At 40.8% G+C, this 17,500-nt stretch overlaps 2 protein-coding genes across 11 annotated transcripts in view; one reads left to right on the plus strand and one right to left on the minus strand.

Annotated features, from left to right (window-relative positions):
• adamts12 (ADAM metallopeptidase with thrombospondin type 1 motif, 12) overlaps positions 1-17,500 on the plus strand; it is a 39,015-nt gene that overhangs the window by 21,068 nt on the left and 447 nt on the right. For 3 of the 6 annotated variants that reach the window (XM_058374699.1, XM_058374700.1, XM_058374704.1), the window contains 9 exons: positions 8,373-8,514; positions 13,246-13,372; positions 13,453-13,663; positions 13,881-14,627; positions 14,849-14,986; positions 15,117-15,260; positions 15,632-15,778; positions 16,022-16,175; positions 16,317-17,500. The exon at positions 16,317-17,500 is cut by the window's right edge. In XM_058374699.1, the coding sequence (XP_058230682.1) occupies positions 8,373-8,514; positions 13,246-13,372; positions 13,453-13,663; positions 13,881-14,627; positions 14,849-14,986; positions 15,117-15,260; positions 15,632-15,778; positions 16,022-16,175; positions 16,317-16,426 (1,920 nt within the window). In that variant the 3' untranslated portion in view covers positions 16,427-17,500. Of the gene's footprint in view, positions 1-8,372; positions 8,515-13,245; positions 13,373-13,452; positions 13,664-13,880; positions 14,628-14,848; positions 14,987-15,116; positions 15,261-15,631; positions 15,888-16,021; positions 16,176-16,316 lie in introns of those variants that run through there. The other 3 variants (XR_009203110.1, XM_058374703.1, XM_058374701.1) reach the window with 3 other exon arrangements.
• Positions 619-8,374, minus strand: LOC131343211 (uncharacterized). Of its 5 annotated transcripts, XR_009203118.1 has the most exons (8): positions 6,368-8,374; positions 5,544-5,615; positions 4,993-5,086; positions 4,622-4,692; positions 2,323-4,542; positions 2,069-2,169; positions 1,929-1,970; positions 787-1,443 (listed from the first exon to the last, which is right to left on the minus strand). XR_009203118.1 is itself a non-coding variant. In XM_058374712.1 (4 exons), exons 1-4 carry the CDS (start codon positions 2,936-2,938, stop codon positions 1,354-1,356), a joined length of 849 nt encoding a protein of 282 aa, XP_058230695.1. In that variant the 5' UTR covers positions 2,939-4,607; the 3' UTR covers positions 619-1,353. The 5 variants fall into 5 exon arrangements, 1 of the variants encoding a protein (XP_058230695.1); XR_009203117.1 differs by having other exon boundaries at positions 786-1,970; positions 6,378-8,374; XR_009203116.1 differs by having other exon boundaries at positions 786-1,970.

Here is a 17,500-nt window from a genome sequence, read left to right on the forward strand (position 1 = left end):
TGTCCACAAGGTTTAGGAGTGTGTTCATGGGAATTTTTGACCATTCTTCCAGAAGCGCATTTGTGAGGTCACACTGATGTTGGATGAGAAGGCCTGGCTCTCAGTCTCCGCTCTAATTCATCCCAAAGGTGTTCTATGGGGTTGAGGTCAGGACTCTGTGCAGGCCAGTCAAGTTCCTCCACACCAGACTCTGTCATCCATGTCTTTATGGACCTTGCTTTGGTCACTGGTGCACAGTCATGTTGGAAGAGGAAGGGGCCAGCTCCAAACTGTTCCCATAAAGTTGGGAGCATGGAATTGTCCAAAATGTCTTGGTATGCTGAAGCATTCAGAGTTCCTTTCACTGGAACTAAGGGGCCAAGCCCAGCTCCTGAAAAACAACCCCACACCATAATCCCCCCTCCACCAAACTTTACACTTGGCACAATGCAGTCAGACAAGTACCATTCTCCTGGCAACCGCCAAACCCAGACTCGTCCATCAGATTGCCAGATGGAGAAGCGCGATTCGTCACTCCAGAGAACGCGTCTCCACTGCTCTAGAGTCCAGTGGCGGCGTGCTTTACACCACTGCATCCGACGCTTTGCATTGCACTTGGTGATGTATGGCTTGGATGCAGCTGCTCGGCCATGGAAACCCATTCCATGAAGCTCTCTGCGCACTGTTCTTGAGCTAATCTGAAGGCCACATGAAGTTTGGAGGTCTGTAGCGATTGACTCTGCAGAAAGTTGGCGACCTCTTCGCACTATGCGCCTCAGCATCCGCTGACCCTGCTCCGTCAGTTTACGTGGCCTACCACTTCGTGGCTGAGTTGCTGTCGTTCCCAAACACTTCCACGTTCTTATAATACAGCTGACAGTTGACTGTGGAATATTTAGGAGCGAGGAAATTTCACGACTGGATTTGTTGCACAGGCGGCATCCTATCACAGTTCCACGCTGGAATTCACTGAGCTCCTGAGAGCGACCCATTCTTTCACAAATGTTTGTAAAAACAGTCTGCATGCCTAGGTGCTTGATTTTATACACCTGTGGCCATGGAAGTGATTGGAACACCTGATTCTGATTATTTGGATGGGTGAGCGAATACTTTTGGCAATATAGTGTATTATAACAGAACTTAAACATAGTTCTCAATTGGCTCTTTTAAATATGTAGCATCCCCTGGATATCAAAACATTGTCCTCAGTCACACAGGGCTTTCCTTTTTAAAGTTATTCCCCTGTTTCGAACAAAATCCCGTATAGTTTGTACTGTGCGGCCTGCCAGCACAGGATCCTCCGCAGTCTTACACTGCACACACACTGCCATTGTGGCCAGTTTTCTGTGGTTATATGAGATATAAAATATTTCATTACAGCCACCTCCTCACGTTTAGACCATGGTGTTCGTGTCCTCTGTCTAGAGTTTCCAGTCTCTGCTGCAACATTGCCCTGGAACACTGCTATACAAACAAAATAAACATTGATCTCAGAAAATAAAGATGATTATGTGTGGTATGTATGGTCTGAATACTGCACTGTCTAGCTATTGGGTTGAAATCTCCAAAAAGCTCAGTCTTCCACTAACCTACACGTAAATGTAGGTATACACAAGAATAATGCACATTCAAATAGATTATGATGGTTAAAACTGTGATATTTGTGGCCAGCTAACTGCACAAAAGACTCAAGACTCTGTGCATCAAAGCTCTATGGGACATGGGCAGAGCACCTAAACAACTAAAAAAGCAATTAAACATCAAAAACATGCACTCCACACAACCATAGAAAGTAAACAAGGAAAAGTTGTATGATGACAAATAGCTTTGTTTAAGATTAATAATAGGTAAATAATACTGAAATATGTTACTAAAATAACAGCTTCATCCATTTTTATTGATTATAAAAGTCAACTCTACAGGTAGAACCTAGGAAATGCAATGAGAACCTCCAGCCTTGTCCTCTTTTGGTGCCTGATCCTTCCGCATCCCTAGACATAAAGATTCCCCATTATTCAGCATACACAAATAGTGTGGACCTATGACAAAAAACAATGAAGCATATAACAACAATGTTTGAAAAACCTACCGATCTGCACTGGTGTACTCGTGCCTCCAAAGCCTCCAAATTCTCACCTTCATCCCCATTCTCAGATTCACTTCCAGCACTGCCATCAGTGTTGATTTCATCTTAAAAGCAGAAGTAAAATTGAACAGTACAGCATGTTTCATTTGTATTTGTATTGTAGGTCCCTGATTTGGCCTAATTGTAGCCTAATTCTACACAGGACACATTATGTACCAAATTAAATCTCTTCACCATTTCACAATAAAGATGCATACCTTCAATTTCAATGTCATCAAGTGATTTGCCTTGAATATCAGGAAGACGACCTTTTTCCATAGCCAGGAGAAGTTTAGATATTTTAGCTAGCTGAAATGTTGCATCTGGGAGCCTGTAGTATTCACGGTGTATATGAATGTCATGTCCCAAGAAGTCTGCAACTTGATCCAATTCATTGTTCTTTAGGTTAAGAATTTGTGAGAGAGTGGCAACATGTTTACGCAAATGGGTTGATTTAAGATGTTCTGGATTTTGAGCTCCACACTGAGATGCATAGAGTCTCAGGCAGTCCTGGCATAATTGTGGTGATGGAGCCTGCTTCAGCTTTTCAGATGACACATCTGCAATTGTCTCCAGGTGTTTGTGAAGAAGCTGAACATCATGAGTAAATGGTAGTGTTAATGGCTTGTTGAATTTTGCTTCATTCAGCGTGCTTAAAGCATTGTGGGAGATGAAGTCTGACCACTTGCTGCTATACAGTTTTTTGAATGTCTCAGTTGATTTGATTAGCTCTTCATCCTCTGCCATTAAAGCTGTACAATGGATAATTTCGCACACCTTTTGTAATTTGTGCCCCAATTTTAAGGCTAGGGTTGGTGTTTGGTAGCAGTTCATTTCTTCATCAAAGCCAGACACGGTTTTGACAGTTTGAACAACACTTGAAAAGTTGGCAGGTTTTACAGCTTCCTCGAGGCTATGGATGTGTTACGTCTCGTTCTGTCTCTGAACACCAGGGGGAGCCCTCGCCTGAGTTTTGAGAGTGATCACATGGTTCCCTTCTTGGTTTCCCACGGACATTTAAGCTGCATGCACACACTGTTATTTGCGAAGTATCACTTCTAGGTTGTATACTGAACGTTTTCATTGTTATTGTTCTTTCCTGTATGACTTTGTTTGCCTTTTTGACCACTGATTTTTGCCTGCCTCTGATACTGTTTTCTGTTCTCGACCCTGCTTCTTTCCTCGACTTTGATTCTGCTCACTGTTTGTCAGATTAGTTTGCCACGTTTCTGCTTTCCGGTATTTTTGACCACTGCCTCATTTCCTGGTTCCTGGTAAATCTGCTTATGGATTCTACATCCTCCGCCTCTGGCAGATCCTTACAGGATGGAAGACTCATTGCGCAGAGTTAATAAAAATCTTCCAATTTCACGAAGCTTCTGTCGAATATATTCATACTTAGTAGGGTCATTTCCATGTTTATTGAAGAAAGACTGTGCTAGTTGAAGAATGCAAAAGTCATTGCATACTACAGAGGCAACCTCATCTTGCTTCATTACGCTTAAGAGCTTCCAAACCCCTGGAGATATCTGGTGTGGGAATGTAGACTCTGCCATGGCTGCCAAACCCAAAACCCTGGCCCTACCATGGTGTTCATGTAGCTCTCCTGGCTTTAAAGAACATCTTTTTACACGTCGCCATAAGTCTTTACGGACAAACATCCCTTTGCAGTACATACAATGCACAAAGTCTTTGAAATCACAAGTTCTGGCTGGTTTTCTTCTTACTTTGAGCATCCCAGTTCCTTTCTTTTCAACATCAGTATTATGCTGATAATTGCCTTTGTTTCTAAGTTTCTCCAGCAATACTTTACGTTCTTTTGAGTTCTTTGGGAAGGACAGTGCTTTTGCAACTTCAACTTCTGTCATGTGTGTTTTCAGATGTCGAGAAATTTTTGACTGGGGTTTCCCACAAATATAACGGTATTTTTTTTTAGTTTCAGAACAGGAAATTGTAGACACCTGAATAGACTCATCTGGTCCAGTCACTTTATTCTTGCCCTCTGCCATCAGAGACTCCTCAAAAGCTCCACTAGCTTCTCCTCTTGCATCTAAGAGTTGCTGGTCCTTAGGTTTTCCAGTGACTGCTGTTGGCAGAGTTAAACAGTCTAATCCACTGCCTAATTCTGTAACTACTGATGTTCTGTGGGATTTCGAAATTTGCTTAACTTTGCATTGTCTAATGATCTCATCATCAGATTCTACATCAGTCAGCTGCTCCCCATAAAATAAATCAGCTTCTTCACAAGATCCTTCTCTGGCTTTAACACACACTTTGCCCTTGCTTGCATCTTCAGGATTCAACTTTGTGACCTTGGAATAGATAGCCTTTTGTTTCTCCGTATACTCTACTTGTAACTCTACTGAGCTCTCAGATTCATTCTCTGACTCTGGTACATATTCCTCATCTGATTGTGACTCCTCATCAGAACTTACACCCTAGTACCAGAAAAAAGATCACCATAAACTACACTTACACATGAATAAAGTTAAGCAAATAAATTAAAAATGCATTTACCCATGATAGCAACTCGTTCTCATTCTTTCCAATTTTAGTGAAGCAGGACTTGTGCCAAAAACAAGAGCAAACTGCGAGAGAGAGAGAGAGAGAGAGAGAGAGAGAAGTAAATAAGTAAGAAGTATTATAAACAGTCAAAAATGTACAATATTTACTTTAAATATACAAAACAAACACATCACTGTTGTCACCTTTACTTGTGGCACAACTAAAAAAAACGATGAAACACTGAATTTTATTAAACATTTTTATACCTGTGCTGATTTATCACAAGACCAGGACCACTGTCTGGATACAATGCACCATTTAGACAACGATACCATTTATAAATGAACTGCCATCTTAAACACTGTAGGGTTACTGTTACTGACCTTTGCATCTAAGACCAATCCATCTGAGTGAAACAACCGGTCCAGCACATGCAGCACATTTGTTCATGCTGGAAACAGTTTAATGTTTACAGTCCTGTTAACAGAAATAAAAGAACAGTCATTTTATATCAAACGAGAAAAAGCAAACAGTACAGGAATGACCTGGAGAACTGATTCAATTTATTTGCTACTAGATGATGTGCATTTTTGACTTTCACTGTGTTTACACCCTCAACAAAAGCTGAGGTGAAAAACTGGGAACAAATGTTAGTGTATTCTAGATAACACACATAAAATCTAGGTTTTGATAGCAGAAGAACCCGGCTCTCAGAAAAAGCAAAGGAAACTTTAAAAAAAATACTTTTCCACTTTTACACAATTGTATGACACAGTACATATAGTACTCAGAATCACCTGACATGAAAATGAATACTCATGCTCATAAACAAATGGCCCTTTTGATAAATTACCAAGAGTGAGTTGGGGATTGGGTCTATCCATTCCATAGAATTTCATAAAACCAAAAACCAATGTCTATCCTACAAACTTACTTTTGCTGTCTTCTCACTTGGTCCTATTGTATCTTGTCCCTCAGACCCAGACTTCTCCTTCACAACTGCAATCTAAAACATACAATAAAATGCTGAAAGTTACACATGGAGCTAGCTAACACCACCTTGGATACAAGGACATTTATGTTTGTGTACCATTTAGATAAATGAATGTGCTGCACTGTGGTTGTAGGTGGTAGGCACAAAAGTGGGTGTGACATTCAAGACCCAAAAGTGCAGCAAGATTTATAAACCCATTTTTTTTTCCAAACATGCATTAAGTGTTAATTAAGGTTCTGTTGCACAATGTTTCCCCACATAAACTAGGCAACAGTGGCTGCAGTACATGAACAGTGCAGTAGTTCATGAATGTTATTTATTAGATCCTTGACACTACTACTATTTTCTTTATTTTCTCTATATCAGATTATCTCATCAGGTCCAGTGTGATGCATGTGATAGATGGACGCATGCACAGTGTGTGGGAATGGACACTTTGTCAGCCAGAAAAAAAATATGGAAATGTTGCTTATGTGTTTAGGAAGACCACTGGGTGATAACACTAAAATACTGTGTTTTGGGTCAAGCTCGTCTGCTTCGCCTGCAACTTGTGAACAGAATGCTGCGGCTCATATGCTGATTAATACTCGTAAATATGATCATATCACACCAACCCTGAATTCCCTCCACTGGCTTCAGTACAGTTCTGGATACAGTTTAAACTTCTGCTGTTTGTTTTTAGTGCAGTCAATGGCCTGGCACCTTCTTACTTATGTGAGACAGTAAGCTTTTACCAACAAAGTAGAGCTTTACGTTCTGCTGACCATAACGTACTAGAGGTCCCTCGGTCGAGCTACAAACAGTGGGGTGATGGCTCCTTTGCAGTGGCCGGTCCTAAACCCTGGAACACAATTCCTTATGAGTTGCGTACTATTACTGACCTGCCTCTGTTTAAAGCCAAACTCAAGACTCACTTATTTAAAATGGCTTTTGGCTTATAATCATTTTCTGTGTTTTGTATATCTCACTGTTATTTTATTTCAATTTCATTTTACATAGACATTGTTTTAATCACCTTTTTAACGCTGTAAAGCACTTTGGTTCAATTTAGGTTATTGTAAGGTGCTATACAAATAAATGTTGATTGATTGATTGATTGATTGAACTCTTTATTTTTGTTTTGCAAATTTCATTTTTTTCATTTGCAAAACTTTATTTCCTTTTGCAACACATAAATTCTTTTGCGAATATATGTGGCATTGAATTGACTCCATAGTTTTCATTCTTAATATTCTTGATGACCCTAACTGTTAATAAAAAAAAAAACTAACAAAGAATGACATTTAAATAAATCTTACCTTTATCTGAATTTATATACTTCACATTAAATCCATCTGTGTCTTTGCCAGTTGCTGTAAAATCTTCAGCCTCCTTTTTGGGATTTGCTTTCCCTCTCCTCAGCTTCATTTCAGTCATCTTGCTTAAAGAATGCTGTTTCCCAGGCAGAAGTCATCCTTGTTAAAGTTTACTTGAATAATTTTATCTGAAGGTTGGAGCTTTAACACGTTTAGTCTGTATATAAGCCGTGGTTCAGTAAAGCACCTTTTCTCTAACCCACTGACTGATCTATCAGCACACTGAGGGAAAGATGGGCTTTAAACTCTGAGAGATTTAAACATGCTTCACTTACTCTCATTTACATTTCTCCACTCTTATTTTGAACGAGATTTCACGAAATGAACTTTACTGGAGCAACAGATTTACTAATTGGATTATCGAGTTAATAATTTAGCGAATTAAATGCCATGATGCTGTAATCGGGGAGACTAGAACAGTTCCAGGAGTGATATATTTACAGAGTGAAGGTAGTACAGCTGCATGTAGAGACTGTATGGTCATCTCCATCACAGTCACGCTAATTTGGCAATCCAGTGGTAGCCAATCAGGAGTCTCAAAATGTTTGAGAATGTTTTTCGCCGGTGTTAAGCGTATGCAATACCGACACCAGTCTACAGGGGTCCGGGTTAACACTGTGTTAAGCCACTCTCAAGGCTTTGTGGTGTAATGGGACTTCAAGAGAAAATTTGACTGGGAGTTCCTCTGATATAGATAAATGCAGCTACATATCAGGAATTATGAGGACACCGGTTCTGTCCTCATAATCCCAGATGTCCCCATAATGTCGGTATGTAAACAGGTCAAAAGTCCCGGTAAACCATAAAAACCAACACACACACTCTCTCACACACACACACACACTACATAACACACACTACATAACACACACACACTCTCACTCACTCTTTCACACACACACACACACACAAACACACACAAACACACACACTCACACAAACACACTCACTCACACACACACACTCTCACACAGTGACATTACTGTGTGTCTATGAATGTTGTGATAATTGTTTACTTTATCATGATGTTTACAGTTTATTGTTGTTGTATGTTTGTTGTTGCTGTTGTTGTTGTATGTTTGTTGTTGTTGTTAATGTTTGTTTGTTGTTGCTGTCGTTATTGTGTGTTTGTTGTTGCTGTGTTTGTTGTGTGTTTGTTGTTGTATGTTTGTTGTTGTTGTTGTTGTTGTTGTTGTGTGTTTGTTGTTGTATGTTTGTTGTTGCTGTTGTTGTTGTTATTGTGTGTTTGTTGTGTGGTTGTTGTTGTTGTTGTATGTTTGTTGTTGCTGTTGTTGTGTGTTTGTTGTGTGGTTGTTGTTGTTGTTATTGTGTGTTTGTTGTGTGGTTGTTGTTGTATGTTTGTTGTTGTTGTGGTTGTTGTGTGTTTGTAATTTCTCTCTCTGTTGTCCTGCAGCTGTTGTTTCAGGAGCTGAACCCCGGTGTGAGGTACGAGTTCATCGTGAAGAAGAACAGCTCAGTGGAGGACGACCTGCTGGAGCCTCAGTTCCTCTGGAAATACGGAGCCTGGACTGACTGCAGCACCACCTGTGGACAAGGTGGAGAAATAACAACAACAACAACACAATAACAACAACAAAATAACACTCACAACAACACAATAACAACAACAACCACAACGCAATAACAACAACCACAACACAATAACAACAACAACAAAATAACAGCCACAACACAATAATAACAACAACCACAACACAATAATAACAACAACCACAACACAATAACAACAATAACAACAAAATAACAACCACAACACAATAATAACAACAACCACAACACAATAACAACAACCACAACACCATAACAACAAAATAACAGCCACAACACAATAATAACAACAACCACAACACAATAACAACAACAACAAAATAACAGCCACAACACAATAATAACAACAACCACAACACAACAACCACAACACCATAACAACAAAATAACAGCCACAACACAATAATAACAACAACCACAACACAATAATAACAACAACCACAACACAATAATAACAACAACCACAACACAATAACAACAACAACCACAACACAATAACAACAACAACCACAACACCATAACAACAATAACAACAAAATAACAACCACAACACAATAACAACAAAATAACAGCCACAACACAATAATAACAACCACAACACCATAACAACAAAATAACAGCCACAACACAATAATAACAACAACCACAACACAATAATAACAACAACCACAACACAATAACAACAATAACAACAAAATAACAACCACAACACAATAATAACAACAACCACAACACAATAACAACAACCACAACACCATAACAACAAAATAACAGCCACAACACAATAATAACAACAACCACAACACAATAACAACAACAACAAAATAACAGCCACAACACAATAATAACAACAACCACAACACAACAACCACAACAACAAAATAACAGCCACAACACAATAACAACAACCACAACACAATAACAACAACCACAACACAATAACAACAACAACCACAACACCAAAACAACAACAAAATAACAGCCACAACACAATAATAACAACAACCACAACACAATAACAACAACCACAACACCATAACAACAAAATAACAGCCACAACACAATAATAACAACAACCACAACACAATAACAACAACAACAAAATAACAGCCACAACACAATAATAACAACAACCACAACAACAAAATAACAGCCACAACACAATAACAACAACCACAAAATAACAGTCACAACAACACAGTAACAACAACAACCACAACACAATAACAACAACCACAACACAACAGCCACAACACAACAACCACAACACAATAACAAACACAACACAATAACAACCACAACACAATAACAGTCACAACAACCACAACAAAATAACAGCCACAACACAATAACAACAACAAAATAACAGCCACAACAACACAATAACAACAACCACAACACAATAACAACAACAAAATAACAGCCACAACACAATAACAACAACAACCACAACACCAAAACAACAAAATAACAGCCACAACACAATAACAACAACTACAAAATAACAGTCACAACAACACAGTAACAACAACAACCACAACACAATAACAACAACAACAAAATAACACCCACAACACAATAACAACAACCACAACACAATAACAACAACAACCAAAACAGCAAAATAACAGCCACAACACAACAACCACAACAAAATAACAACAAAATAACAGCCACAACACAATAACAACAACCACAAGACAACAACAACCACAACAAAATAACAACCACAACAAAATAACAACAAAATAACAGCCACAACACAATAACAACAACAACCACAACACAATAACAACAACTACAACACAATACCAACAACCACAACACAATAACAACAACCACAACACAACAACAGCCACAACAAAATAACAACCACAACAAAATAACAGCCACAACACAATAACAACAACCACAAGACAACAACAACCACAACACAATAACAACAACCACAACACAACAACAACCACAACAAAATAACAACCACAACAAAATAACAGCCACAACACAATAACAACCACAAAGCAATAACAACAACCACAAGACAACAACAACCACAACACAATAACAACAACAACCACAACACAATAACAACCACAACACAATAACAACAACAACCACAACACAATAACAACAACAACCACAACACAATAACAACAACCACAACACAATAACAACAACCACAACACAATAACAACAACCACAAGACAACAACAACCACAACACAATAACAACCACAACAAAATAACAGCCACAACACAATAACAACCACAACACAATAACAACAACCACAAGACAACAACAACCACAACACAATAACAGCCACAACACAATAACAACAACCACAAGACAACAACAACCACAACACAATAACAACAATAACAACAAAATAACAACCACAACACAATAATAACAAAAACCACAACACCATAACAACAAAATAACAGCCACAACACAATAATAACAACAACCACAACACAATAACAACAACAAAATAACAGCCACAACACAATAATAACAACAACCACAACACAACAACCACAACAACAAAATAACAGCCACAACACAATAACAACAACCACAACACAATAACAACAACAACCACAACACAATAACAACAACAAAATAACAGCCACAACACAATAATAACAACAACCACAACACAATAACAACAACAACCACAACACCAAAACAACAATAACAACAAAATAACAACCACAACACAATAATAACAACAACCACAACACAATAACAACAACCACAACACCATAACAACAAAATAACAGCCACAACACAATAATAACAACAACCACAACACAATAACAACAACAACAAAATAACAGCCACAACACAATAATAACAACAACCACAACAACAAAATAACAGCCACAACACAATAACAACAACCACAAAATAACAGTCACAACAACACAGTAACAACAACAACCACAACACAATAACAACAACCACAACACAACAACAGCCACAACACAACAACCACAACACAATAACAAACACAACACAATAACAACCACAACACAATAACAGTCACAACAACCACAACAAAATAACAGCCACAACACAATAACAACAACAAAATAACAGCCACAACAACACAATAACAACAACCACAACACAATAACAACAACAAAATAACAGCCACAACACAATAACAACAACAACCACAACACCAAAACAACAAAATAACAGCCACAACACAATAACAACAACTACAAAATAACAGTCACAACAACACAGTAACAACAACAACCACAACACAATAACAACAACAACAAAATAACACCCACAACACAATAACAACAACCACAACACAATAACAACAACAACCAAAACAGCAAAATAACAGCCACAACACAACAACAACCACAACAAAATAACAACAAAATAACAGCCACAACACAATAACAACAACCACAACACAACAACAACCACAACAAAATAACAACCACAACAAAATAACAACAAAATAACAGCCACAACACAATAACAACAACAACCACAACACAATAACAACAACTACAACACAATACCAACAACCACAACACAATAACAACAAAATAACAACCACAACACAATAACAACAACCACAACACAACAGCCACAACAAAATAACAACCACAACAAAATAACAGCCACAACACAATAACAACCACAACACAATAACAACAACCACAAGACAACAACAACCACAACACAATAACAACAACCACAACACAACAACAACCACAACAAAATAACAACCACAACAAAATAACAGCCACAACACAATAACAACCACAAAGCAATAACAACAACCACAAGACAACAACAACCACAACACAATAACAACAACAACCACAACACAATAACAACAACAACCACAACACAATAACAACAACCACAACACAACAACCACAACACAATAACAACAACCACAAGACAACAACAACCACAACACAATAACAACCACAACAAAATAACAGCCACAACACAATAACAACCACAACACAATAACAACAACCACAAGACAACAACAACCACAACACAATAACAACAACCACAACACAATAACAACCACAAGACAACAACAACCACAACACAATAACAGCCACAACACAATAACAACAACCACAAGACAACAACAACCACAACACAATAACAACCACAACAAAATAACAGCCACAACACAATAACAACAACCACAACACAATAACAACAACCACAACACAATAACAACAACCACAACACAATAACAACAACCACAACACAATAACAACAAAATAACAGCCACAATACAATAACAAAACTAAACCCAGCATGAAGAAGATGAACCTCACACACACACACACACACACACCAAAACCCACATCCCTTAAACCCAGCATGAAGAAGATGAACCTCACACACACACACACACACCAAACCCCACACCGTTTACACACCACCAGCTGAAATGTGGCATGTGTGGTATTTTAATATGTATCTCCAGGTGGTGTTGAAGTGAGTGAACTTGAACGCTGTCTCTCACTCCTCTGGTCCTTGACTGACCTCTAGTGGACAAACTGTAGAGCTGAAGCTCAGTCTGATTAGAGCCTGATTATGGAGATGCAGCAGATTTGTGATGTTTGTTTAGGATTCTGGTCATCAGGTGTAACATCTTAGGGTCAGGTATTACTGCAGTGCATTGTGGGCGTGGTTTATAATAAGCTCCGGTCCTGCAGGTGAGCAGCAGCAGCCGGTGCGGTGTTTTCGAGCCGGTGTCGGTGTGGTGGACGAGGAGCTGTGTGATCTGACCACTCGACCCGATGACAGACATCGACCCTGTAAGAACATGGACTGTCCTGCCAGGTCTGCCTCAGTCTTCTTCCTTCACATGAAGCGTGTGATGTTCTCTGCAGGTGAGAACCTGAACACTGTGTAATCCCCAGGTGGTGGGTGGGAGGATGGCAGTCGTGCTCCGCCTCCTGCGGTTCTGACGGAGTAAGAAAGCGCACGGTTCTCTGTGTTAGAACTGTGGCTGGAGAGGAGAGAGTGCTGAACCCCGGGGACTGCAGAAGGCTCCCCAAACCCAAAGCTGCTCTGGCCTGCAACCGCAACGTGACCTGTGGCTCAGCCTGGACTGTGGGGAACTGGAGCCAGGTGAGAACCTTAGGGTTCCAGCAGGCACTAAACCACAGGAACGTGAGGTCATTACATGAGCATGCACTCATTAGGTTCCTCATATCATCTCAGGGGGTTTACCTCCTCACCACCGTCACCTCTGACTCACTCATTAGGTATAAAATGTCAGGATCTTGGGTCCATCAGGATGTAAAGAGGGACTGGTGTGTGTGTGTGTGTGTGGTTTCTCCTGCAGTGTTCTCTGACCTGTGGTGGAGGGGTCAAGTCTCGTAGCGTCAAGTGTGTCACAGAACCCCAAACCCGCTGTGACCCCGTGACCCGACCTCGATCCACGACCTTCTGTAACCTCCAGAGCTGCTCCAGAACCAAACCGCACCCAACTCCGACTCATGACCCCGATGACCTCACGTCTGGTCCCACCCCCTCACTGTACACACCCACTGTGAGCACCTCACACACTCCCACTCCGAGTGTGTTGCACAAAGACGATCAGGACTTCATCCTGGTCAATAACAGCAACCCCACACACGGGGGTGAGGACGAGGATGAGGATGAAGAGGGCAGTGCGGACCTGCGGCAGCCCCCTGACCGATCACCGTACACACCCGGCTACGACTACATCATGGGGGACGACAGAGAGGACATGTTCACCGCTCACACTCCTGTCAGCACTTTACACACTCCCACACAACCAGACGACACCACAACAACTACACACACACTGATTACTGCAGCAGAACCTTCCAGAACCAGAACAATCACACACACGATTAATCTACTGACCACTACGGCATCCTCACACAGAACCTCCAACAGCTCACCTACACACAGGGGCCAGGCGAGATCACACAGACGCACACACACACACACAGTGAGTAAGAAGAACAGACACACAGCCAGAAACCCCAGCAGAACCACCGTGACCCAAACACCAGGGGGCAAGAACACAGGAGCATTCTGGGTCGTGGGCAACTGGAGTGAGGTAAAGATTAATCTCAGCACATGACTCTGTTATGTTAATATACAGTACATATACTCCAATATGTTAATATTCTGTTAATTATGAATGAAAATGAATCCTCGCCTTCTGACCAATCACCTGTCCAGAACTGAAGCCTGGAGACAGGAGCTGTGTTCTGACTGAGTATAACCCTGTGCGTGTGTGTGCGTGTGTGTGTGTGTGTGTGTGTGTGTGTGTGTCAGTGTTCCACCTCCTGTGGTCTGGGAGCAGTGTGGAGGTCAGTAGTGTGTAGTTCTGGTCAGGATTCTGACTGCAGCAGCACAGCGAGACCAGAACCTGCACAACACTGTAACCTTCAACCCTGTGCTGTATGGAGAAAGGTAACACACACACACACACACTGTGAGGTGTGCTGATGAGTTCAATCTGATAACACTATAGGGGAAGCAGGCCTATGTGCTCAGTGTGTGTGTGTGTGTGTGTGTGTGTGTGTGTGTGTGTGTGTGTCAGTGTGTTGAGGGATGTGTTAGTGGGATGAAGTACAGGGATGTCCAGTGTGTGGACTCTCAGAGTGGACGAGTGTTGAGACCGTTTCACTGCTCAGACCAACCACCACCTCCTACAGTGCAGTGGAAACACACACACTGGGGACAGGTACACACTCACACACACTCACACACATACTCACATACTCACATAGACACATACACAAACAAACATTCATACACACACGCATACATATACACAAACACACACACACAAACAAATACTCACACACACACACACAAACACACACACACACAAACAAATACTCACACACACACACACAAACACACACACACACACAAACAAATACTCACACTCACACACACACACATAAACACACTCTCTCGTTCTCTCTCTCTCTCTCACTCTCTCTCTCTCTATCTCTCTTTCTCTCTATCTCTCTTTCTCTCTCTCCCTCCCTCTCTCTCTCTCTCTCTCTCTCTCTCGCTTCCTCTCTCTCTCTCTCGCCCCCCCCCCAGTGCTCTCAGAGTTGTGGAGGAGGAGTGATGGAGCGCTCTGTATTTTGTCCAGAGCCTGAGCGCTGTGATGTGAGTCTGAGACCTGAAAGCTCCGCCCCCTGTAACCTGCAGCCGTGTGTGTGGTGGTCTCCTGAACCCTGGCAGCAGGTCACTATCACTGTTTCTCACCTGATACGGTCAGAGTGGAGCAGAACATGCTGGAGTGTTTTATTCTTCTTACACCACAGCAGCTGGAAACCAGCTTAAAAATGCTGCTGTCAGTAATATTAACATATTCATACTGACAGGAGGGGTGGGGGCGTGTCCTGATTAGCATATTCATGTATTCTTATAGATGTTGAGGGTGATGTATAGAGATGTTTATGGATTTTTATTGTGTGTGTGTGTCAGTGTTCAAAGAGCTGTGGTGGAGGTGTACAGAAGCGAGAGATCAGGTGTGTGAGCGAGGGATCAGGAGAAGAGGTGGAAAGCTCGCTGTGTGTGAAAGACAATAAACCTGAGAGTCTGCGCTCGTGTGGTGAGGAGGAGTGCAGGGCCGAGCGAGGTACAGTGAAACACCGTAATTACACATTTATTACACATTATAACCTCTATACATGCTCATTACTGTGTGTGTGTGTGTGTGTGTATGTGTGTGTGTGTGTGTGTGCGTGTGTGTATGTGTGAATGTGTGTGTGTGTGTCAGTGTGTAAGAGAGACAGCATGTCCACTCACTTCTGCTCCACCCTGAAGAAGCTCGGCCGCTGCGTCCTGAGCTCCGTCCAGAAGCAGTGCTGCCTCACCTGTGTGATGTAACACCGCCAAGAGGTCAGAGGTCAAATTTGGATCATCGTCAGCACCCAGAATGAACAATACTGGACCATGAGCACACACACACACACACAAACACACACACACACACACACAAACACACACACACACACACACAGAGGATTTAACACATGCGTTATCAGCAGCGGCTACCTTCGTGTATGATCATGACCCACAGGGTTAAGTGTGGTCCGAGTGAAGAGCGTGGGGTCCAGCGACACACTGAGAAGTGAGAAGTGTCCGATTTAAAGCTGCTGCTCTTATGGAGTGCTGAAGCCCATTAACACACACACACACACACTCCAGTCTGAGGACCTGCTGGAACACACTGATGGTCCTGATGACCACAAACACATTTATAATCATCAGACTTTAAATCCTGAGAATGAAGAGAAGAAGTGTGTGTGTGTGTGTGTGTGTGTGTGAATGAACACACCCTTCTGTCCATCAGCTGCAGCTCTGTTTTATCATGATGTACTGTGTGTGTTTTTTACAAACAAACTGTTGAGGTGCTTTACAAAAAAATCCACTCTGGTGCTGTTTTTTTTTTTTACCAAAAATCATCACAGTTTCTTAAATAAATCGTGTTTAATATTAATCACTGTTAACCTGCTCATTTTTACCAAGTAGATGAAAGTGTGTGTGTGTGTGTGTGTGTGTGTGTGTGTGTGTGTGTGTGTTAGTTAATGAGTGAGGATGAGGTGTTGCAGGTCATCCCTCTCTGAATCTTTTATCATGATTCTTTTTTCATTTGATTCTGAATCTGTTCATCTGTGCCATTTGTTCTGAATCTGTTCATTTGAGTCATTTGATTCTGAATCTGTTCATCTGAGTCATTTGTTTTGAATCTGTTCATTTGAGTCATTTGATTCTGAATCTGTTCATCTGAGTCATTTGTTCTGAATCTGTTCATTTGAGTCATTTGATTCTGAATCTGTTCATCTGAGTAATTTGATTCTGAATCTGTTCATCTGAGTCAGTTGATTCTGAATCTGTTCGATTGAGTTATTTTATTCTGAATCTGTTCATCTGAGTCATTTAATTCTGAATCTGTTCATC

Source organism: Hemibagrus wyckioides, linkage group LG22 (assembly GCF_019097595.1).
Source record: "Hemibagrus wyckioides isolate EC202008001 linkage group LG22, SWU_Hwy_1.0, whole genome shotgun sequence".
NCBI classification, from domain to species: domain Eukaryota; kingdom Metazoa; phylum Chordata; class Actinopteri; order Siluriformes; family Bagridae; genus Hemibagrus; species Hemibagrus wyckioides.

Bases quoted from the DNA above. Each gene is read 5' to 3' on its own strand.
- LOC131343211 (XM_058374712.1), bottom strand. From the start codon at position 2,938: ATGAACTGCTACCAAACACCAACCCTAGCCTTAAAATTGGGGCACAAA. The intron at 2,170-2,322 runs GTATGCATCTTT...TCTGCTTTTAAG, and splicing joins TGATGACATTGAAATTGAAG to ATGAAATCAACACTGATGGC. The intron at 1,971-2,068 runs GTAGGTTTTTCA...CTTTATGTCTAG, and splicing joins GAGTACACCAGTGCAGATCG to GGATGCGGAAGGATCAGGCA.